Raw genomic sequence first — 24,113 nt, 5'->3', positions numbered from 1 at the left:
GGGCTCTGGTGGGTCTGATTACCTGCAATCTTTGAATTGCCAAAAGGCCCGCTGTCACCCACCTGTGGCATTGCCAGTTCTCCCCCTGGTTCATGGCATTGACATTATTTTCCCTGTGTGGCATGAGCTGCAGGTTATTTTTTAAAATTAACAAGCACCACCTTCTTTTTCTATTTTTTTTTTTTACTTTATTTCCTCTTTGTTTCTCTTTTGGAAATAGCAGGAGTTGGATTTCCTTAGGGTAGTTTTTAGAACAGTTTACAGTTCTTCAACACTCACATAGAAAGTAGGCAGGATCTTTAATTAAAACATCATTTCTCCCAAGTGTTCAGTAACCCTCAGTGTTGTTAACCAAACATTTAACGGAGAGTCTTAAAAGGGACAGTTAAAAGTCCCTCTCTGACTCATGTCAGCTTTCACCATCTAGGAACATCTTTTGACATGGCGCTCTGTTGTAATACTGTCTCAGAAAGTAGGCAAGACTTGAGTTCCTAACGTGAAACTAAAACACAGACTACTCTCAAACCTCTACATTGATCACAGTGAAATGAAAAAGGAGAGACATTTTTTTCCCCCTTTGCTGAACACCTCTAAATCCAGAGAACAATTGGGCTACCGTTATTTTTCATTGTTATTTTTCCTTCCCAGTGATTACAATGCAGCTCACTTTTGACAGCTACCACTGAATCAACCCTGCTATAGCTGAGCAGGATCAGCCCAGGGACAGACTCTGCAAGATCTTGGTTGTCCATCTGCACCTCATGTGGTCAGCTCCACTGCTGCAGAATAGCTGCCCAGACAGGATATGTGTCAGGGGATATGGGCACACTTCAAAATGGCTTTTGACATCCCTGTTCCATTCCCAGAATGACTCACGTGTCAGCAGGGGCCAGAGATTGAACATGAGGCACACCAGGAGTGGGGAAAGAAGCTGAAACTTGGCTGGGGTGATGGCACTAGGCCCCCCCAAGCCTTGCTGCTTAACAGCTGAGGGTGCTTGGCACAGTGACCATGCGGTGGGGTTAGGAGAGCTGCCTCCAGGCTCTGCCACTGGCAAGGTTTTATTCACAAGTATCCTCTTTTTCACTTTTAATAGTGAAGGTCTCCTTGGGATAGAGCTTGGATTTTCCTCTTGCTGGCATTACTAGCTAGTGAGGAGGTTGTTATGGAAAATAGCTGACAGCAAACTGAGCTGCTCCTTTTTCCTTCCGCCCTCCACCAAAAGGGACTGTTTTCTGGGGGAAAATGGCCAGGATTCTTTTTAAAACATTACAGCCAATATTTCCCAGGCTTTTTGCAGATCGAGATAAACTCCTACACAGATATACATGCTTATCCGGCTATACAGCTGTGGGTGTGCTTTTCTTTTCAGAGATGTATGATCTGTATATAGATACATACACCGAATGCTCCCCATACGGGTCCCCTATACAGAGTAGATGAAGCCCCTTCTTTCTCCGCCGCTCTTCGACACCGCTCGGGCGCCTCTTTTTTCACTAGGGGCAGCCCCCGCGGCGGAGGAGGGGGGATGCGGAGGGCCGGGTGCCAGCGCCCCGCACCCCGCGGAGGGCCGGCAGCACCCCCCGGGCCGCCTGCGGCGGGCGCGGAGCGGGACGCGCATGCAGCGGCGGGCGCGCAGGGTGCGCGCCGCGGGGAACGAACAGCAGATTGCGGGCAGCCAATGGCGAGGGCAGGCCGAGGTGGCACCAAATTTCCCGCAGCCAATCGGCTTGCGAAGGGGAGGAAAAAAAAAAAAAAAGAAAAAAAAGAAAAAAAGCAGTCAGGCATCATGAGAGAGCCTGGCCCTCGTCATCCTCCTCTTCCTCAGCGTCCTTCCTCCCGTCCCCCGGCCCGCCCCGCCCCGCCTCCCCTCCCGGGCACGCCGAGAGCCGGGACCCGCCGCGACACGCCGCCCGCCGCGCTGACCCGACCCCGCGCATCAAAACCGCGGGCAGGGGGTCACCGGGAGGCTGGGGCGTGGAGAGCTCGGCCCCGCCAGCCGCCAAGCGAGCAGCCCCGCTTAAATACCTCCGCGCCCGCCGCCCCGAGCCGCACAGCTCGCAGAGCGAGGGGTCGACAAGAGCCAGCCTCCTGCCACCGCCGCCGCCGCTGGGGACCTGCGCACCCGCGTACCGCCGTCGAGGAGCAGAGTCAGGGCCGCCCCATGCCTGCGCACTTGCTACAGGAGGAGGTAAGCGGGGGGCAGCCGGCGGGCCGGGGGGGGCAGGCCCCTCGCCCCTTCCTCCCCATCTCCGCGGCTGCGGCAGTGCCGCGCCGCTGCTGCCTTGGGAAGAAAGGTCTGGGCATCCACGCGTGTCCGTGCACGCTCACACGCACGTAGACACATATGTGTGTGTGTGTGCGTGTGTCTTCTCCACGCTACTTCTCAGTCATGAGGCGAAGTCATTCGGTGCTAACTTAAGACATCACCCAAGCTTTGTGGGGAGACCGTGCATGGAGCGGGGATCCGCCGCCGCCGGGACTGTCTCCCCGTGGAGTCTATGCCCTCAGACAGACCGAGTGTAAAATACAGGTTTATCTTGAGAACACCCATCTAAGCGTGCTGATAGGGGCTGTGCAGGAAGGTCTTTTTGTGCCAAGAGGTCTTGGGGTTTTTGGTAATGCTCAGACCATGCTTTTTTAATTTTCTTAATTTTTATGGGGTTTTTTGATGAGAAAGGGCTTTCACTTGCTCTGTTTTTAAGCCAAATGTTGCAGCAGGGAGCGTCTCTAGGACAGACGCAAGGTGAAAGCGGCCAGCTGCCCAGATGAAATGAATGACTGTCTGCATTGCCTCAGCCAAGCAAACATACAATAGGGAGACTACCCATTTTTGGCATGAGAAGGACTGAGTAACAACCTGACACCAGGAAAATACTAGACCTGTTGGATCTTCAGAGATTTTTTTTTGCCTACCCTTCGCCCGAGGGGAGGCAGGGGCTTGATTATGTTATTCCTGCTCCCGCCTTCTCGTCCTTCCCCCTTCTGCCTGTGCATAGGGGTGGAGGTAAATCACAGCCCCGCACTTTTTCTTGCATATCGCCAGCACGCGGAGTCTCCCCCAGTCTTCCTTTGGTGCTGTTGCTGTGACCTGCCAGGGATGTTCTGATGTAAAGAACTTTAATCCTCTTCCCACCCAAAACGGATGCTAAGGGCAGTGTGCTCAGACCATGCTTCACAGTCTTGGCATGTATTTTGGGCCATATCCTGGAGGCTGAAAAGAATCCTGTCCCTGGGTTACGCTGGGCATATTCAAATATACCGGACCCAAGATTCAGTGCCCTGGGGCACCTAGGCTGAACCCAGGCAGGAGCCTTTGAGCTGCAGTTGGTTGTATAAGCTGGCAGGGTGCCAGGATCACCTATAGCATGTTCAGTGCTGTTTGGGGGGGGGGGGGGGGATGTTGGAGATGGGGAACACATCTGTTCTGCAGATGAGAGCTGCAAAGTCCTTTGTAAATGACGGAGAGCTCATGAAAAGGATTTATCTGTCTTCCTTCTCCTCTCAGCTCTAGACTCCAGATCAGTCCCCAACTCATTTTACTCTGTAGGAGTGACAGAAGCCACTATGGCCATAGGAGGGTAAAAATCCTCTTTCTTTTCTCCTCATTAGCCCAGTCTCCAGCTAAAGAGCTGCCCGTTCTACCTCCTTCTCTCCATCCTCCCCCTACCAAGTCTGTAATGGTAGAGCTGTGTTTCACAGCTGCTTTAAAACCCTTTTGATTTAAGGTTAGTTTACATGTGAGAAATGACCAGTTTGATTGTATCAGTGTAATTCCAGCAGCATAGGTGCGCTGGTAAAATTCCTTGTGTGGTTACTACAACTTTGGAAGAAGAGGTTTTTTCCCTCTCTGTTTTCTTTATGCTCTCCCTCCTCCTCTGCCCCTGTGTAACTTTGACAGTGACATAAGCTGTCGTGGAGGAGAAAAATGCAACTCCAACCCCACATTCTTACTCTGGAAGCGGCATCTCCATATGGGGAGCGTTACCCATCTAATTATACCACCAGATCTCTGTTGGGAATTTTTCCTGCATAAACAAGTCTTGGGTCTTTTTGGTAGATTGTCTTCCAGCCAAAGAAGAAAACTGTGCCTTCCTGCCAAAATGCCAAATGAGAGTATCTGACACTTTGAAATGGGCAGGACTTCCTTGCCCAATCTCTGGATTAGAAGACATTTCTCACAGCCCTTTTTGGAAGGGGATTGTCTCTAAAATCTTCAGCAGCTCAGAGTATCATACCCTCAGAGACAGCCTATAGCTGGGATACAGAAGTAGCTGGTCCCGAGCTCAGCAGCTGCCTGGGTTCAGAGAAAGCAGCAGGATACTTAATGTCCATTTTTTTTCCTTTCTAACCTTCGATTCCAGAAGGAAAAACTTAGAGGGCTCCCTCTGTAGAGATCATTTTACTTCCCAAATGTGGGGAATCTGTCAGCTTTGCCAGCTCCTCCCTGTAGGAAGGTGTCTGTAACCCTCTAGTTTCTACCCTTGGGAAAGGGAGGAGTTGGGATGGCCACGTAAGCTGCCTGGCCTGATTTTAATGCCTCCCTCAAGAAACTAGGCCATGGCAGGATGGTGGTCTTTATGAATCCTGGGTGCCTGAGTGGGAATCTGCTATTAATTCAGGAGAGCTTTCTATTGGGAAAGGAGCTTTTCCAGCTTGGCCACACTCCCTCCCATGGTTCTAGCTTTCCTGTTCCTGCCAGCTGACCTTTATTGCCCTTTCACATGTGGAGGCAGCAGTGTGGGCAGCAGAGGGACAGGTTCCTGGGAGGCAAGGGGCTGGGGACAGCGTGCCCTCCCGCCACTCACATCCCACATGCTTGGCACCCCCAGGTTCAAGCACCATCGGGCACTTGGGCTCAGGCCTGACAAAGGGCTGAGAGCACCAGCAAGCATGCAGCTGTCATGATGGAGATAGAAATTGGTAATTCAGGGTTCAGTGACCTGTCTCATCAGGGTCAGTCCTGCCTGTTCCTTTCGTCATGCATGCCTGATCAGGCAGGCTGTCACTCAGCCAGGGCAAACAAGCGTGTGCAGAGGGAATGTTGTGTCATGGTTACAGGAGGGAGCTGGGAGCCAGGCTGAGCCAACTTGCTGCTTAAAACTTCCTTTCTGTGTACTGGTGGCCTTGGCTCAGAGTATTGTCTTCCCATGCCTTAGTTGGCCTGTGGGTGGAAAGCGGGAGAGGGATAAGAGGCTTAGCAGCAGCCATGGAATAGGAGCTGTAGGTCTGATAGGAAGCACATTGCTCAACTACTTCCATCCATTCATCTCCAAGCATTTTGGTCTTGCCATGTCGCAACCTAGGTGGTGAGGCAGGGGGAGGTAGAGGCACCCCAGAAGAATCCCTCTGTGGATCTTCCTGTTGTTTCCCCAGTGATCCCTGGTGAGGTGAGACAAAGAGGCAGGATATCAGGAGCAGCCCAGTAATTTATAGTAAAACCATGCGTCAGACCATATTTCTCTCCTACCTCTTTGTTCATTCTCAAGATTTCCTTTATTGTTGTCTACTTATGCACAAGCCCAGACCACAAGTCCACCTAAAAATGCCTACTAATAAAACTGAAGGAAAATGAAAATTCTTACAGCCTGCAAATGATCTCCCTAAAGCCACTGGTGGAAAAAAGACTGGTATTCACGTCTTTGTCTTTACTTTCTGCACCCTGTCCACCATTCACCTCCTCCCCCCAGAAAGATCAGGCCCCCTCCCTCTCATGCCACAACTCTGTGGAGCCAGAGCAGGCTCTTCTTGGTGCCAAGGGCTCAGCTGAAGGAATTGAACCTGCCAGAGAAACTGCAGGCTGCTTCTTGGTACTGCCAGAGAAACTGCTTGTGTTTCTATTTCCTGCATTGGTAACCACCAACTTCTTGTTTTGTTTTCCATTTTTCCTTTCTTCAAAATGTCCATTGCCGCCTCTCCAAGGAGTTCTCCTCCGCTTCCAGTACCACCACGGTCGGCACCCTCATCTCCCGGGTGGCCAGGAATGGGGATGCTGTCATGAAGAAGGACTTACTCAGTCATGAGGACTTGGCAGAAGACCGGGGGGACGTGATAGATGATATCTTTGATGAGACCTACCGGGAGAAAGAGGGCCCCAAGCCACCCCTCCAATACGTCTGGAGGAATATCATCCTCATGAGCCTGCTGCATCTAGGGGCCATACTAGGGTTGGTGCTCATACCTTCTGCAAAGATCCAGACATTGGCATGGGGTAAGTATGTTCCTTCATTTGTTTCTTGACACCTGAAAACCCCATATCTGTTGGGTGGTATTTTTTTTCCCTCCAGGCCTACAGACTCGGGGAGGAGAAAGAGGGAAGTGATAAAGAACAAACTTGATTCACAGGCATTAGGCTTGGATGTGGCCCACTCCTGAATGTGCAGCCACTTCTGGAGTGGAGCACAGAAAATGTTTGATGGAGTACTGTGGCAATCCCAGAAAGTTAGGAAGAAAGATGCTAGCAACAGCACTTTAAGGGGTGTCTGGGGAGGCAAGGTACAAGGCATTTGGCATGAGGCTGCTGCCCAAAGGCAAGAACCATTTCTGTCCTTACCAAGGGAGGCTAAATCCTGCAGAGCCTCCACGTGTGTGTGAGCAGAAAGAGACAAAATACAGTTGTCCTGAAGATAAAAGTCAAGAGTTAAGTTCTGAAGCTCAGGTCTTTTATCATTCTTACAAAAGCACAGATTAGTCCTCATCATCCCGGAACTAAGCCTGACAACTTTCAAAAAATAAATAAGCGGCTCTCCAGGCAGCAAATTCCAGTGGAAAGCACAACCCAGCAGAAGGTAGCTAGGCAAAGCTCCGCTTTCTCAGCGACCTTGCCCTGGATAGGAACCAAACTTCTCCTTTGACTGCTTGAAATGCAGCTGGGCCTGAGGCCCAAGCTGCAGGGAAGCCTCACTTTTCATGAGCCTTTGTGTGGACCCTTGGAGGAGTCAAGAAGGCAAAGCTCCCAGTGGGGAAGTTGAGAGGTTGCATCCAGGCCCTGCCTTCCTGTGAAACAACATCCTGAAACAAAAAGCCACGGTCTAATTTGAGACCTACTGCATGGCTTTTGGTTTCAGCGGTGCTCCTGCAAAGTGTTCAGCCGGGAGCAGCGTCCTGCCAAGTCTGGCTGTGGACAGGCCCTGAAGCAATCTGCCTGGCCTGTCATGCTCTCAAAGTCTGTCTTCCTGATGGCTGTGAGCAACAAGCATCACAGCTGGACTGACAAAGAGATAGCTCCCTGGATGGCTAGACTGACTGTTTTCCTCCTGGACCATCTCAGCTTCTCACAGGCAAAGGCCTGGGAGATGAGCATTGCTGGAGGCCACAGGACTCAGAGTCTGGCTACAGCATTTGCAAAAGCTGAGGCACTGACATGTTCCCTGTGCAGCCAGCATGGGCTTTCAGGGTGCATTATGAAAGAAGACTTTGCTGGGCATTTCCCTTGTGAAAACCTGGCAGGCTGGGCTTTTCCCCAGGGTGGCAGGGGTGGGCAGAACATGCAGCCTGAGCATGACCTTGGAGGAGTGTTTCAGGGCTCTTGGTCCTGCTCTGTGTGTCCCATCCCCAGGCTCTCTGATAGAGGCTAGGCAGGGTCTGCTGGTTTCTCTCACTCACTGGCTGAAGCCTGGGTCCTCCAACCCCAGCCGCATATCCTCAGGGCATTGCAGCAGAAAGGAAGGAAGGAAAAGGTGAGTGGGGTTTACTGGTTTCATTTCAAGCTGCACCATGATTTCCAAGTCCATCCAACCCTTCACTCTTGAGCTCCCCTGAGATACTTAAGTGGGCTCGAGCATCTTGATCCAGAAGGTTAATTCTGCTTTGCATTCTGCCAAGCTCCACCTTACCTCAAAGTGGTCTCTAAGGCAGTGTCTTTGCAACCACATGCCTGTTCAGGATGTCTGTATGGCATCCCACAGCATTTTGTGGGGTTCCGCCTTGCTTTTTACCTGATACAAGTCCCTCTGTTGTCCTCCTTCAGTCAACTCTGATGTGAAGTGCCAGTTGCTCTCCTGCCACTATGAGGCACTGCGAGATTCCTTGGTGGCTTCTGGAGTGACAGATGCTCTGGGAATGGGAGAAGTACATGGAGTCTGGAGGAATTGCACTGTTCTGGACTGGCTGAAGAACGATCCTGCCTTACCAAAGCTGGAGTAGCTCCACAGAGCTCCCTATCCTGCATCCCTGGCACTTGCTGTGGGAAGGGATCACCCTTCCAGGCACTCTGCAGCCAAGTCAGAGCTTTCCTATAGTCCATTCTCCTCCAGTGCTGACCAGAGCTGGCATACTCTGACCCTCCACAGGTCTGGCTTCTCAGCAAGGTTCCTTGATCCTTCTTGCACTGCCCTTTTCTCAGTCCATACCTTTCTTTAGCACATACAAGGTATTTGTGGCTGTCATCTCAGTGACTTACTGTTATTTTCCTACCACTATCCTGGTAGCAAGGAGAGGACTATGGTTCTCATTTTACAGACAAGGATAGAGCAGCAGAGACATGTTGCTCCTGGCAATACACTGTGGACTTATGGCAGAACAGCTCTCCCAGTGGTAGTTCTGGAGCTGCTGGAGTTTTTGCTCGTTTCTTTGTTTGTTTTTCAGATAATTCCTTCCTTAGGCTGTGTACATATAATATAAAAATAACATGGCCCCAGATGTTCTCTGCTGTGATGCTACAAGCAGCTGTGGTGCCTGGTAGCTGACATACCTTCTATATTTTATTATAAGGATGAATCCCCCTGCTTTTACATTCTTCATCCAAGCCACCATCTCCTTGATGTTCCTGTCCCTCTGAAACCAGTTATATTGGTGACTGTGTCCTCTTTTGTTTTCATTTCTCTGTGTGCTAATTCCTCTTTGTCTCTCAAGCTCTCCAGCCCTGCCTTCATCATTGTTTGCTGTTCTGTGTTGCTGTGTGCATTGTATCCCCTGATCTCTTTCTGTTACAGAGCTTCCCAGAACAAGCTGGGGTTGTTGATCAGGTGAGCTCACCATAACAAGAGCTCTCCGAGCCCTTCCAGCACTATGACTTTCTAGTTAGCTCCCCTTTTATTTACTGTCTTCTCCACTGCACTCGATAAAGTCTTGCACAGTCTTTTCAGGGATCACGAAGCAGATTTCACAGCATTTGCCAAACAGGATAGAGACTGAGTCTGGAAGAGCAGGATGCAAAGGTGATTGATAGTTTCTTCTCTAACTGCCCTGAGCCTCCCTGGAAACTTGATTTACAGGTTGTCTTCCTGGCCCTCAGGTACAGCAGATGTATGATATTTGTGTTAACACCTGTTGGCCTGGCCAACAATGTCTATAAAACAGCAATGGTTCCTCTTGACATGGTGCTCTAACAACACCTCAGCTCCCTGCAGTGCCAGCGGTGGGAGAAACATGGATTGATATAATTTTTTGTTGCTGCTGCATCATTTTTGGATCAAGGAGCAGCTTGCTGGATAATTTAGGTAACATAGCCTGAAAATCTCAGCCAGTACTACCTGCAAGAAATGTGTCCAGCAAAACATTTACAGAAGTCTTTTGTTACTTTTCTGTCAAGACTACTGCTGGCAGCAGTAGTCCTCTCCAGGCTTAACTAGCAGGTGGTGTGCTTCTCCTCCGAGCGTGGAGGGGAAGTTCTGATTTTGCCAGTTAGGGAAGGTAGGTTATAGTAACCATAGCTTCTATTGCTCCTCCTAAACGCTGTTCCCCTTATGCAGCCTATGCATTTCCTTGCTCTTGGTATCTTTTTCCTCAGAGTAGCTTGACCCAGCTGCCTAGCAGGACTTGGAGGGAACAGTCCAGAGCTGTAGTTTTCCTTTGCACTGAGCAGAAGCCCAAGGACACCTGCTGGAGCTGGGACACCTCTTCATGTAAACATTCTTGGTGTTAACTGCAGGCAACAATGCCTTTAGCACATTCCTGGCTTCCTTTCATAACTTGAGATCTGAATCTGAGCCCTGAAGAGGTAAAGGCTAGCAAGTCATATAAATATGACTGAATCTGTTTTGGGTTTAATTTTGGAGCACTGAGTGCATATTACTGCCAGTGGTCATAATTCTTTGTATTCCAGTTGAATGGGTCATTGGAAACATCACCTGTGAGTGGACAATCTTTTGGAGCTTGGATACTTCAAAGCGTGGTGTGTAAGATGACTTTGAAATGTCAGTTGATGAAGTGCTTAAGTCAAGTCCTGCGGTTTGAGGCAGCATCACAGGGTAGCTGTGAAAATCTGTGCTACTTTATTTCACCTTCTCTACTCTCTTTCTAATTTCATTCCTAGTGGATGATCTTGGAGGAACTTTTCTTCTTCTGTGTGAGATGCTGATTCCCTGGCTATGCAATTGCACCTCTTTGCAGGGATGAACCCTCTGAATCATTAGGGTGCTGGATTCTTCCTGTTTTCCACCAGGCTTTTCAATCTATTGCCCATATCCTGTCACTGTCACAACTCTTAGGTATGGCTGATGGAGTTAATAGTCCCCAAGTAGGGTTTGGGTTTCTGTGGGCTGGGTGCCATGTATGCATAGACTGAGAATCAGCTCCTTTCACACAGAAAGTGTCTGCTCCTTAAATAAACTACAGCTGCTGTATATGGGCAAGAGGCAAGGCAGCACGGGATTATAATTAGAGAGTTGTGGCCATTGTAGTGACCTGGGATGCATCTCCAAGAGAAGGCAATATGAAATGCTGAGCTTCATGGGCTTTGGATGAAGGCCATGACTGTTCTGTGCCAGGGTACCCAAAAGCAGTGGGTACTCTTCCAAATTTTTAACAAAAGCTTTCAGGCAAGGCTACCCAAAAGCAAGTACTGGGCTGTCTGGTTTCTGGGTCTGTCAGTGTCCCAACCTCCTTTTTTGTGATTACTTGTGCTTGCTGGTATGGCTTTGTTGCTGGCGTCATCTTTTCCTGAGGGGGATATCCACAAATTCTGAGAATTGCCTTTATAAAAGAGCTACAGGTGAGCTTCCTTCTTGCAAAGCTTAAATACCACAATCCTCAGCCAGAGTAATCTTCCTGGAAGCCTCTAATTCCCAGTCAGCATGTGAGGATTCACCAGAGAGCAAGGCCTGAACTAAGGGACATAAATAGGGCCTATACTCATCTAACCTGGCACTTACTTTCTAGTACTATTGAAGATCATGAAAGATTGCATAGGTAATTTCTGTCCCCAGTGCACTGTTAACCCATGCCTACGTGCCCTGCAGGGGAGAGCTGGGCTCTCTCCTAAGAAGTTGCTCCACACATCCATTGCAACCTGCTGTTTATCGTCAACTCCTTGGCTGGTGTTTTTCATAGAGTCTGTATAGGTTGGAGGTGAAATCCAGACTCCTGGATGCCACTCTCAGCTCTGCCATAAACTGCTTGTCACACCTGGAAATCTACCTCAGCCACTGAGGTGTGCACCATAGGTAGAAAGTTGCACAGAGGTTTTATGAAATGCGGTTTGCAGGGTACAGCTGCTTATGTTCAAGGGAGAATGACGGTGAGTCACTCTTCTGCCACTAGTAGGTAGTGTCTGAAACATCCAGGAACGGGGTTTGTTGTTATTGCAGTGTCTGAGGCCAGAGAGGTTCTGTAAATCAGTCATACGTTAGGTGCTTTTTCAAGGTTTGCTCTTCTGTATGAATCTGTGGGAACAGTGACTGATTTAAAACAAGTCTTAAAATCTTAAAACCAACAGGGAACTGGTCATGACCTGGTTCATAACTTTCAAGTCAACATCATGGGGTTGGGTGAGACCTTCAAGGTATCCAGCATCAGTACTTTCCTGTCAGTAAGGCAAAGGGGGACCTGAATCAAACACCCTGCTTGTGCCTTCCCTTCTCGCCTTGCAGGCTTGACCAGCTTCGTGAGCTTTGCTCAGCTCTATTGTCTCTTGCAGAGGCTGAATCCTGCTGCATTTGCATGCATTTTCATCCCTCTCCATGCCCTATAAATCAACCATGACCAGTGCCTGCTTGGCTCCTCTGAGAGACCACACAGGTGCTGGGAGTTGTGCTGGTCTGAAGCTTGCACTGCATTTGGCAGCAGGCAGGGAAGCCAAGGAAGATGATAAAGAGGGAAAGTCACAGTCAGATCAGCAGACAGGGAACGTTTCTGTTATACAGCAGGATGGGAGTGAGGAGGGTTCATGCAAGTTTAAGGGCCCAGAAGAGGATGTTAAATTAGCCGAGACTAGCTTTTAGCAGATGAGAGATTAGGTTTGGAATGTAGAAAAACAAAAAGGAGGTGACAGAAGAAAGAGGGAACCGGAGATGATAGGAAATAAAGCCTGGATTATTTTGAATGAAAGAACACGGTGACAGTGCCTTGTCTCAGATCTCTGATTCCAGGCAAGTTTCTAGCAGAGTATCTATTCTCTGGGTTCAAGATAAGCTTGATTAGAGCCATTTGGCTGGACCAAATGGTATTGTCAAGCATACCAGCAATTCCTATCCATGGGTTTACGTGTAAGAATAAGGAGGTATTTTCAGCATTGATCCAATTGTCTGAAATCTGCAAATTCATACCAAGGAGAGAGTTTCCCCTGGGGGACTGGTGAGAAGGCATCCCTTTCCCCAGGGGACTGAAGGTGGATCAGTTGACCTATGCACAGATGTGCACCCTTCCTTCTTGCTGTCTGAGCTTGCAGGGCAAACCAACTGTTGAACGCCATCCGTCTTTCTGCCAAACTTTCTGATGCTTCCTTCCTAGAAAAAGAGTTAATTTTCAGATCCAATATTCTTCTTATCCTCAGCTTCCTACTGTAATTCTGCTATGACCCTTTTGGGATCTTTTTTCCATTTTAGTTCTAGGACGAGATGCTGGAATGATGACAAGATTTTAAATTCCAGAAGTCCCAGGAGGACATGTGGGAACACACAGACCAGGGCAGACATAAACACATGATCCAGTGGGAGAGGGGTGTGTTTTTTTACTAGCTTCCAGAGTGACAAGGAATTCCTTCTGACGCCAGAAGGGTCCTTCTGACCTTCTCCTGACAGAGAGGAAACACATGAAGCAGCCTCGAAATTCAGCTAGGCCTAGCAATGTCTGCCTCTGCTGTGGGCATGACTTTCAATGAGTTGTTAGCCTTGGAGTTTCCTTCCTTGGAGTAAATGGTGCAGGAGCTGAGCAGAGGGGGGAATCAAAAAGACCCTGCAATCAGGAGCCTCTGGGCATATTTTAAGTCAGTGATACAGCTCTTCTGGGAGAATGCTGAGTAGCCCAGGCTTCAGGGGGATGGTAGGTTAGATCTTTCTCTCAACAGCTTCTGCTCAGAAAGGGAGCAGAAGAGAAGACTAACCATGGGCTTTAGCTTTCCCCCTGAAGAACTATAAGATCATCTACCACCTTTAGGTGAAGAAAATGCAAAAGAGATTTAGTGAGGAGTGGTGAGAGAGGAAAGCAAGACCCTTGATTATTTGGTGTGGGAGGGAAAGGGGAAGCTGTTCCCTGGTGGACTGCAGAGCTGTTACCACAGGGCTGTATGGAAGCAGTTGCTTTATACAATTTTGATGATCCTGCACCATGACAGATGGCACTATGCTGAAGTACCAACCATTATGACAAGTCTCGTAAGGGGGAGCCTCCTCCCTTGTCAGAGATGAAGAACTGAAGTGATTTGCCCTACATTGCTTGGGAAACCTGTGGTAGCTTGGGCACTTTCACATTGATTTTTATTGCCCCAGTCTGTGTTTTCCATGGGTTCTTCTCTTGCTTATACAGCTTTGGAGGAAGATTTGCCCTTGTGTTGATCTGCCAGAAACTTTGCTGCAGGCTGACTTGCTGTAACTGGTCCAACACTTTCTTTTCCTTTCCAGCCATTCTGTGTTTTCTGGTGAGTGCTCTGGGGATAACAGCTGGATCTCACCGCCTCTGGAGCCATCGGTCCTACAAAGCCACGCTGCCCCTGCGGATCTTCTTGACTATTGCAAACTCCATAGCTTTCCAGGTAAGCACCTCCTCAGTGTGTCACTGGTCCTCAGAAGAGAAGTGCTCCCCTGAATCCCTGTCTCGGGTATGTGGCACAAACTGATGAAGAGGTTCCTCTCTCCTACTGTGTCTTGTTAGGAAACAACCTGTTCCTTCCATCTAACACTGTGGTGCTAGAGTCTGTCTCATTGTCTTCACACCTTGTCCTGTCAGAGGGTGACTTTGAGATGAACCTGGTGGGGAGAGGGCTGTTAGCCAAGACCAAGGGTAGGAAAGCTCTCTAAAGCAGGAACATACCCTTCCCTCGAGGTGCTCCAGGTCCTGTGAAAGAGGTGTGGAAGTGCTAAGTGCTCTCCTGGTGTTGCCTCACCCTCCTCTTGCTGCATGGCGGATAAGGGGGGATACATCTACACAGCCCAGGGAGCCAGCCTGGAATTTGCTGATGCGGAAAGACCAAGAACTTCTTGAGATTATGCAGTTCGGGGGATGCTTCTCTGTTTCCCAAGAGTGATATTAAGGAATAACCCTGTTATAAGTCACACCACTGGCTTCCAGAGAGTCATCCCAGGTCAGTGATGTTTCAAGGAGAGAAGGGTTAGGCCCATTCAGAGTGGCACAAGTGACTGCAAACAGCTGATAAGCACAGCAGGATATTGCCTAACTGCTCAGGAGAGCACTTCACAGTCCACAAAGCAAACAAACTGGGAAGTCCTTAGGGACTGTAGAAAGTAGCAAAGAAGTCAGAGTGAAAACCCAGACTGGCATGGCACAGAAAAATCCTGATGGTCTCTCAGGTTTGCTGCTGTGAGGCAGCTCTGATGACACTCTGTCCTCGAACTGTACTTGAAGGGACTTCACACAGGCTTGGTCATGTGTAGGAAGTACTCAGGAGGGTGCAAGGTGCAGCACTTTCTGCTAGAAGAAGGTGAACAGAAAAGTATCAGTGCTGTGTCCCTAATTCTCCATCTCAGGTATGGGGGAAGGGTAAAGCCCAGGTGGACCAGGTATTTTAGAGACATATACCTTTCAGTCCTGTCATGTGTCCGTTTACTGCCCCGGATATCACTTCACTGACATGTAACACAAGATGGTGGGGATGGGGTTTTTTTAGCCTTGAAAAGCTTTCCAAAACACCACTGACTTTCCTGTTCTCTGTTAGTACCAAACCAGAGTCTTTTAGGAGAAAGAGGAAGGACCAAGTTGCTGATTCCACCTACTGGTCCAGCACTCAGCAAGGGAATGGGGTGGGTTGCTGTGTATCGGCTAGTCCCATACAAAGACCATCTTTGACAGGGTTATAGGGCAGAGGGGGAAAGAATTTGCTGAGCTGTTGTTGTAGGGGATAGGAATAGACAAAGATGACAAAGATGAGACAGACAGATATTTAAGCTTCAGTAGGAACTAATCCAAAGTTTTACTGAAAATTCATTACCATTCCCCACGGATTTTTTTTTTTAATAGTTACTTTCAATGAGATCAAGAGAAGATTTATTTTCCATTTATCTCATTCCTGTCAGTGGCAGCAGCTCTAAGATGAGATCGGTAACTTTTAAGGCCAGAGAAGACTATAGATTATCTTATCTGAGGTTCTACAGAAAATGTCTGTTGGCTTCTCAGATACCTGTGGTTTGTGATTTCAGAGAATTCAGGAATTCTGCTGCTAGTTGGCTCCACCACCTGCAAGACCAGGTGGCTGCAGCACAGCCTAAGCTCTCCTGGTTATAGCTTGTAGCTGGAAACTTCCAAGGAAGCAGGCATTCTAGGCTTTACTTGCTGGTCTCAGAAAGCCATGCTTTTCAGACAGGGTTGCAGTTCTACAGAGAAGATCTGTAGAAAAGGTAATGTGCTAAAGTTGGCATCAAGATACTGACTTTTCAGCTTTGAGACCCCTGATTTGTGTTTGTGCACAGAGTGTGGTGAATGAGGTGGTACCAGCTGTGGTACATGGACTCTTTCCAAATTTGTCTGCAGCAGGATTTCAGGAGACAGAGAAAGCCTCCCCAGATGTGCAAACCCAAGCTGTCTGTCAGCTTTCAGGCTGGGTTTTCTCATGTTACATGATGCAGTGTAGGGTCTGGAATGTGAAAGAAGCTTTGGGTCACAAGTGAAACATTTCCAGCATAGGTACTGGTTGTGTTTCTCTGCTTACTAGATAGGGAAGGCTGCTGGGCCACCCTCTTCTGGGGGAATGCTGAGTCGCCAAGTTCGGCTAACGTCAGTGAGGGGTTGTGATACTTGGAGGTACTCAGGATTTGGCTGCAAGGAAGGCAGCAGTTCCCAGTATTTGGAAACAAGTGACAGCTGAATCCTAGCCCGCATCTATTGTTGGCTTATTGCATGGCCTGCAGGTAAATCATTTTATCTCAGTTGAAGGAGGAGTGGTTACAGCACATGAGAGGGACTTGAGGAGTTCTGTCTCTGCTACAGCCTTCCTGTGTGGATAAGTCACTTGAGCTTCCCAGGCAAGAAGTAGGGATGATTATGCTGCTTCCCTACCTTCAAAGTGTTTTGAGGAAAAATCCTATGTATTTAGGAAATTAAGGAGCCTCTTGTGTAATACAGGCAATAGAGGTGTGCTGCGATCTCTGGTTTATGTTTTCTAGGATGGTGTAATACATGGCTTTAAGCACATAGAAGTCTTTGTATAAAGGAATGAGCACAGGCTCATTAAAATCTATTCTTAAAACTGTCCAAACAATAATTTCTTAGCACAAATGATGAAAATTTTGATACTTTCCAAACTGTATGGATTTTTCAGCTTAAACAGAACAGTTATGGGGCTGAAGGGAGGTTTTTTTGATGACTGTCACTGAAATGGTGTGTTTATTAATTTTAAGACTGTTTGATTTCCAATGGGGGAAAAAAATTTAAAAACACCTTGCCCCCAGTTACAGATCTGATTTGGCAATCCCAGGAAGGGCAAGGCAGGTTGACCCATGGAAAATGTCAGGGTGAAAGGAAGGGGCAGGTTGATCAGTCCCAGCTGGCACCATGTAGGGATGGGGACAAATGACCAAGCGTGTGAGGGAGGAGGCACTGACTAGCCAGTGAGGGCTGGCTGTTGTAGGGGTGGGGGAGCAGGCTGGCCAATCAGAGCCTGTGATGTTGTAGAGGATGTGCAAACCAAAGCCTAAAGTTAGACAATTAAAAAAAAAGAGGAAAAGGCAGCCCACCAAAGAAGCAGATTTCAAAGAAAATTGAAGTGGTTGAGCAAAGAAGACCCATCTTTTTGTTTTAAAAGCCAAAAAACCCAAACCCTAATGAAAGATAAAACAACTGATACAAGTTCAGGTCAATGGGATTTAGGTGTCTAAATCATAGAATCATAGAATGGTTTAGGTTGGAAGGGACCTTAAAGACCATCTAGTTCCAACCCTTGTGTTTTAGGCCCTTTTGTTAATTTGAAGGGAATATCTCCAGCCCTGGCCCTAAGTCTCCAGTCCTGTTGCCTTGCAGAATGACATCTACGAGTGGGTCCGGGACCACCGTGTCCATCACAAGTTCTCCGAGACAGATGCAGACCCACACAATGCCACACGGGGTTTCTTCTTTTCCCACATTGGCTGGCTGCTGGTACGCAAGCACCCGGATGTCATAGAGAAGGGCCAGAAGCTGGACCTGAGCGATGTAAAGGCTGACAAAGTGGTGATGTTCCAGCGGAGGTGAGTGGTGGGGTCAGCCCCAGTGCAGAGCCATGTGGGATGGAGCAGGGACCCTGCAAATGGGCTGGGGACCCCCTGCACCTTTGACAGAACACAAGGGGATTGAGGGCACCATGTGAGAAATGTGAGCTTTCGGTCTGCCCAAGGCTTTCCTGTGGGATGAGCTGTGAGAAATGAGCTGTGCCTCTCAGATAGGAAGTATTTAGGAGCTAGTGCTACCTCCAACCCTCCCACACCCTTTTCTTGCCCACCTATCCTGTAGCATCTTGCCAGCAGCCAGCTGAGCTTCCCACCACAAAGCTCCTCCATGCCTGCCTGCCCACACACAGCCCAGCTGCTGCTTTTGCTGACCCAGAGCCCACCCACAGGTGCCTCCAGGCCATCCTTGGAGATGTTGTGGTACATCTTCCAGGCCATGCCTCTGCCACTCTCCTGTCAGTCTCCTGGAAACAGTGTGGTGAAAGAGAAGTTGAACATGGGGACATGAGAAAGGCAGTAACTGGGAAGGACACTCTTGATTCACTGGTGCCTCTTGGATGGGGTGTCTCTCAGCTAGGAGCTATACTGGGACTGATCCCCAGAGGAGGCGAGCCTGTCACCAGGGCTGCAGGAATGGGGGACTGAACCCATACAGTAACCACCCTAACTCAGGAGGTCCCTAGTTCAGTCCCAGATGAACCAAGCAAGGTTTATGGCTTCCCTCCTTTTTGTGCCTGGGATACCCATTGTGGGTCATTAGAATGCGGTTCAGCTTCTGCTACTCCCATCCCTCTAGTGTGAGAGGCCCCACATAGTCATCTGTTGGATGGCACAAACATGTGTTGGTGGGATGTGTAGGTAGGCAGGGCCAGGTCTGCAAGGAGGAGCTGCAGCACTGGGCCGAAGCCTGAGAAAGGACCTTCTGTGGGACTCTGAAAGCATGGGGTTGCCTTTATGAGAACCAACATAGCTGAGAAGCAAATGGCAGATGAGGCCAAAAGCAGCGGCTGGTGTCTGGACTCACGGTGAAGGGTACATTGCTTTGTGCATGTGTGAGATTGAGACAGGGAGAGCAGGACTTCAGTTTGAGTCTACTGCCCAGGGATAAGACTTGGGAGTCTCCAGGTATGGCTTCTGTGCATCCAGGGCAAAAGATGCAGGGCTCAGGGCTGCGGTATTACTGCACTTGATTTTCCTTGTATAGCTGAGAGTGAATCCTCCAAAGGGACAACTGAACCAGTCCTTCCTGTTGTGCCTCTGCCACTGAGCACTTTCCTCCTGGTTCCTTCCTTTCCAGATACTACAAGCCCTCAGTGGTGTTGCTGTGCTTCACCCTGCCCACTGTAGTGCCCTGGTACTTCTGGAACGAATCCATCATCATCAGCTTCTTCATTCCAGCTATCCTGCGGTACACCATAGGTCTCAATGCCACTTGGCTGGTGAACAGTGCTGCTCACATGTTTGGCAACCGGCCATACGATCAGAACATCAACCCACGGGAGAACCCCCTGGTCAGCCTGGGGGCCCTAGGTACGTTCAGCATCTGTGTCTTTTGCTGTGGGTAGGATGTAGAGCAGGAACTGCCCCTTGGGGCAGCAGATACTTACATACATTTCTGTGAATCCAGGTGTCCCCACTTTCCCCTGCACCCTTCCCCTCCAGCCTTTGCATCTGGGGGAGTTTCCCAGGCTGGCCAGTGAGTACATAAGGGCAATGGGGTTATCAGCTCCCACCAGTCTCTCTCCAGGATGGAAAGGACTCTGCTACACTTAACACTCCTTATCTCAGTAGCAATATTTTATTTATCCTGCTCAAAGCTCTCTCCGCATCGTTCACCAGACTGAAAAACGTGTGCTGTAGTCTGTTTATCTGTCTTAGATTTGTCAACTTGAAAACCAGCAGATACACATTTGGACATGTTCTCAGGGCAGCTGGTAATTCTGGGGGTACTTGAGGGTGAGACAAGCCAGATCATCTTCTCATTTTGAGTACCTAGGAAAGTACATCCTAGGGTCAGCATTTGTCCTGATCTGTTCTCCCAAGCCCAAATCCTCACTTGCTTTGCATCACTCTTTGTTACTGGGGCTGCACTGAATTCTGCCACTGAAGGATCTACTCCTGGGTTTTTAGTAGAGGGGAATTTGAGCTGCGGAGACTCAGAGGGGTAGGAGCAGGACTCCAGGTGATGTCATTGAAGGGGTGAGCACTGAAGCCAGTGTTGACAATGTCTGGAGCAGAGGTGGCCAGCTGGGTGGATTGCTTAGTAGAAGTCTATCTGCATTATTCCTATCTGGAAGTGCCCTTTGGATTTGGCATTAGGACTGCCCATGTTGTAGGAGTGTTGATTAGCCTGGTTTGTTGGGGACTTGCTGCAAGTCTAGCTGGTAGCTCAACCAGTACTAGAAGGTTTCTTGTGGTGGCAGAGGAAAATCCATTAGGATTCCCCTAGTGTTTTGTTGCAGTTGTTGAGCCAGTCCTGTCTTGGTTCCTCAACACACGCTTGTTTTCATCTAAAGCACCACAGGTCCTCTATGACTGTCGTTGCCTCATTTGGGCCAGCCCAGGCATGCTGGTCCATGCCCATATGGAATGGGATGGATTGTAGAGATGTGAAATCGGGCTGAGAGGAGAGAGGTGCATGGACACAATCCAGAGCCTGTTTCAGGAATGTGGTGCTTTGGGCCATGATAAAGGGGCCCTCACCCGAAGCTCTGCAACATCCTCTCCCTGGTCATGTTTTGCAGGAGAAGGCTTCCACAACTACCACCACACCTTCCCCTACGATTATTCCACCAGTGAGTTTGGCTGGCGCTTCAACATAACCACAGCCTTCATTGACCTCATGTGCCTCCTGGGGCTGGCCAGTGATCGCAAGAAGGTCTCCAAGGAGGTCATCCTGGCTCGGAAAATGCGCACTGGAGATGGGAGTCACAAGAGTGGCTGAGTTCCTGCTCCCCTTCATGCACACATCCACACCTCTCCTTCCTCCTTTTTTCTCCCTTTCTCCCTTCCTGACCCCTCTGAACACGCTGGACAAAGGTTTAATGTTCTGTTTACTAACTACTGAATAATGCTACCAGTTTGTTTAAGATAATGATAATGAGTTTTAACCCCCCTCCCACACTGTATTTTACATGATGTATTTAAGATCTAGGACTCTGCTTTTATAATGCAAGGCCACCCCTCTCCCTCCTCTCCTTTTCCTTTCTGTTCCTCTCTCCAGTCGCTTTACCCCATCTCCTGCTTTATGTCACTCTGGTCTCTCCATGGCAGAGGAACTGGTAGGAAGCAGCCTGGGGAGGCCCATCACAGCTGGCTACGTACCATGGAGTTAAGGGAAGCCTGTACCCGCCAGCTGAAGAGTTGAGCCAAAGTCAATGACCCTCTCCCCACCACCTTCCTCCCAAAATTCCTTCCTCTGCCCCTCCTCCTTTCTCAAGGGCTGCTGACAGACATGGCATGGCTGAACTGCTCTCCTCAGAAAAGCAGCCCTGTCCGCTTCCCTTGCCATCAGAAGAGAGTTATCTCTTTCCAGTATGTTTCTTGGGAAGTGCTCTCCCCACCACACAGCCTCTCTGGCTGGGGAGAGGAGAGTCTCCAGTCTCAGAGCTCTAGCCAGGTCCACTGTTGGCTGGGGGGGGGGGTCTGGTGACAGCAGTGGGCACTAGAGGAGAGCCTTGGTGGCCTTATATCCTCCTCCCTCTGGCATCACAGCCTTCCTCCCTGCACTGCCCGCTGTGCCCTGTGCCACCAGGATCTCAAGGTGGAGCCTGGCTCTGGTCTCTGCGGCCCCTTCAGAGAGCCACAGCGAGGAGGGGGACAGATGGAGGGGTGTGCCACTGGCTGCCGTTGGGCAGCACCAGCCCAGGGTGGTTTTGTTTGCTGCTGCCACTGAGATTTTCGCCAGCAAACAGAACGTTGCCAAAATGGAGAGGGGGAGAAGGATGTAAACCAAAGCTCCACCACTGACTTAAGCTGCTTTATGTGCTGGAGGAACAGGGTCCTCCCTGGGCGGCAGAGAAATGTCCTGGTGTCTATGCCAGCTCTGTGGATCCTCATCCTGTGCTGAGTACAGGGATGGGGCAAGGGGGAGCTTGCAGGCATAGGGAGGGTGTCTGCAGGAGCAGGTCTCTCCATCCCCAGGGGCTCCACTCGGTTCATTAGCGAGTGCCTGAGAAACACAGATGCAGAGCCAGGCAGCACAGGAGGCTTGAGGGAGTCGAGACCTTTGAAGCAAGACACTGCTGCCAGTGTCTGGGCTTTCCTGGCTAGGGTCCACCAGGGTGGCGTGCCATTCCCTGCTCCTCTGAGCTAGTGGGAAGGGAGGGCAAAAGCAGCTCCTCATTAGTCCCTTAGCTTGCCTCCTGGCCCCCTCGGCGAGCCATCTTGCCACCTCCATTCTTTGCTGGCAGCGAGGGTGGCTGAGACTGCAGAAAGGTCAGTTTTATCACCAAGCTGATGTGGGCACACAGCTAGGGGGTGTGCTGGGGAAAAAAGTCCTTGTGGGTGTTGTTTCCTGCAGGTTGCAGAGACTGCAACTTGAGTTCAGACGGTGGGTTAGGTTCTGGGTGTCATGACCTTGAGCTCCTCACTGGGGCTGAACGTGCTTTTTTTCCCCCTTAACTCTCTTCATTATTATTATTATTATTATTATTATTATTATTATTATTATTATTAGTTGTAGCAGTAGTATTGTTTTTGTAGCTTAAATTCATCAAATGGAGCTGGAGGAAAGCACAAGAGGTGGCTGGAACGAGGTGATGTTGGAGTGGGGTTTGCAGTGTCTCCCTTGTTTAGAGAGGGCTTCCTCGCCTCAGCTCTGCCACGTAGCAGCCAGGCAAGCTTCACGGGAGCACCTATCTGCAGCTTTGATTTCTCCTGCTGCTGTGAAACTCACCAGGAGCCAGGACAGCCCTGTGATGTACTCCTTAACAAGAATATGCTTGTTCCTCAGAAAAGAAGGACTTCTCCTCTTCTTTCCCCTCCCTGCCACCACTGTGGCCTTGTTATTGCTCAGCAATGGGACCCTTTGAGGTTTTGAGCCACCAGGAGCAATGTGGTCTCCAGCTGAAAGGCACAACAGGGAGGAATGGCGCAGGGAGCCCTTCAGCTCCTCGTGTCAGGAGAAGGCATCCCTACTCCTCTGAGGCTCGTGACAGACTGGGGACTGGCTGGGGCAAAGGAGATTGTGGCTAGCATTGTATCCCACCATTTAAAAAAAAAAAACAAAAAAACCTCCCAAAAAGAAGAAACACTGTTTGCTCTGTAATTGTGGACTGACTTTGCTCTAGTCTAAACCTCTCAGAACTCATAGACGTCTCTAGAGAGGATGGATTTGCTCCACCCAGTAATTTGAAAGGGGTGTGAGGAGGGGAGAAGGTGAGGAAAATGATTTCCTTGCTCCTGGTGCCCTTAAGGTGTTGTGTGACATACCCTACGGTAGAGAAGCGTGCCGTGACATGCTGCAATATTTCACATCCTCTCAACAGAGAAGCAGGGTTTGAAATCAAGAGTTCCTTTCAGATTTCACCTGCTGATTCGGATCCAGAATCTGGAATTAGGGTGGAAGCTGAGGAGCAGTAACCAAACAGTCCAATCACTTTAAAGCTAGATTGGCAAATATCTCTGGGTGCCTTAAATCTTTCTTTAATATACATAGGAGTATTGACAGCTATTTGCCGTATTTTTTCTTTTTTTTTCTGAATTATGAACATTTGAGGGGTTTCTTAATTATTTAACTGCCTACATTGAACTGTGGGTGCAGGTGATTTTGAATGTATTTGAGTTAGAATTTTTGTTAGATTAAGAAACATACCACACTTTAAGTAGAACTTTGAGATTATATATATATATCTATAAATATATATATATATTTTTGGTGGCATGTTTGTATCCTGGACGCGTTGTCTGTATGTTTAGCTTAAATGAGTCTGTGAGAGGTAGAAGCAGAGAAGGCAGCAGTGGGACCTGGTGGCTAGAGCCACTGTTCTGCTGGGACCTGTTCCCAGCTTAGCTACTCGCTCACTGTGTGATTTAGGACAAAGTCACTCAAAAACTCTCTGTGCCTCAGTTTCCCTATCCGTAACAGGGGGTTATGCCCTGCCTCCCTGGGGTGTGGTGAGGCTCGCTGTCGACCAGCCGAGTGCGTTGGAGGAGGAAGGTGTAGGTACCACACACACACTGCTGCTGGCAGAAGCATGGACTGGTTTGTTTTCCAAAACTGTTCCCAGCCCTGCTGGTATTGTGAAGAGCAGATGTCCAAGTGTTGGGTGTTCAGGGAAGGATTGGAAAGTTGAATCTGCACATTGTCTAAGCTCTGTCACTGTTGAAATGTGAGTAGGATATGATTTTTCACAGCTTAGGGATTTCTGCATAGTAGCATCTCTGTTTTGTGTACTGGAAAATAAAAACCTTTTTGAAATAATTTCTACTAATATGGAAACAGACATCTGGTTGTGCTGATCTGAAATTTTATTCATAATAAAAAACGTTACTTTAAAACCTGTTGGAGCGATGACATGGCGGGCTGGGCTCGGTGCTGCACGCCATGCCCCATCGGGATGGCGAATGCTATGCGCTACC

The 24,113-nt window shown here is 49.1% G+C and overlaps 1 protein-coding gene across 1 annotated transcript; it reads left to right on the top strand.

The window, feature by feature from the left end:
• The first annotated feature begins 1,771 nt into the window (after positions 1-1,771).
• Positions 1,772-24,011, top strand: SCD (stearoyl-CoA desaturase). Its single transcript, XM_074907338.1, has 6 exons — positions 1,772-2,191; positions 5,923-6,211; positions 13,779-13,909; positions 17,347-17,552; positions 18,829-19,061; positions 20,276-24,011. Exons 1-6 carry the CDS (start codon positions 1,790-1,792, stop codon positions 20,473-20,475), a joined length of 1,461 nt encoding a protein of 486 aa, XP_074763439.1. The 5' UTR covers positions 1,772-1,789; the 3' UTR covers positions 20,476-24,011.
• The last annotated feature ends 102 nt before the right edge of the window (positions 24,012-24,113 follow it).

This window comes from Athene noctua, chromosome 5, assembly GCF_965140245.1.
Source record: "Athene noctua chromosome 5, bAthNoc1.hap1.1, whole genome shotgun sequence".
NCBI classification, from domain to species: domain Eukaryota; kingdom Metazoa; phylum Chordata; class Aves; order Strigiformes; family Strigidae; genus Athene; species Athene noctua.
This window is presented reverse-complemented; position numbering and strand designations above follow the sequence as displayed.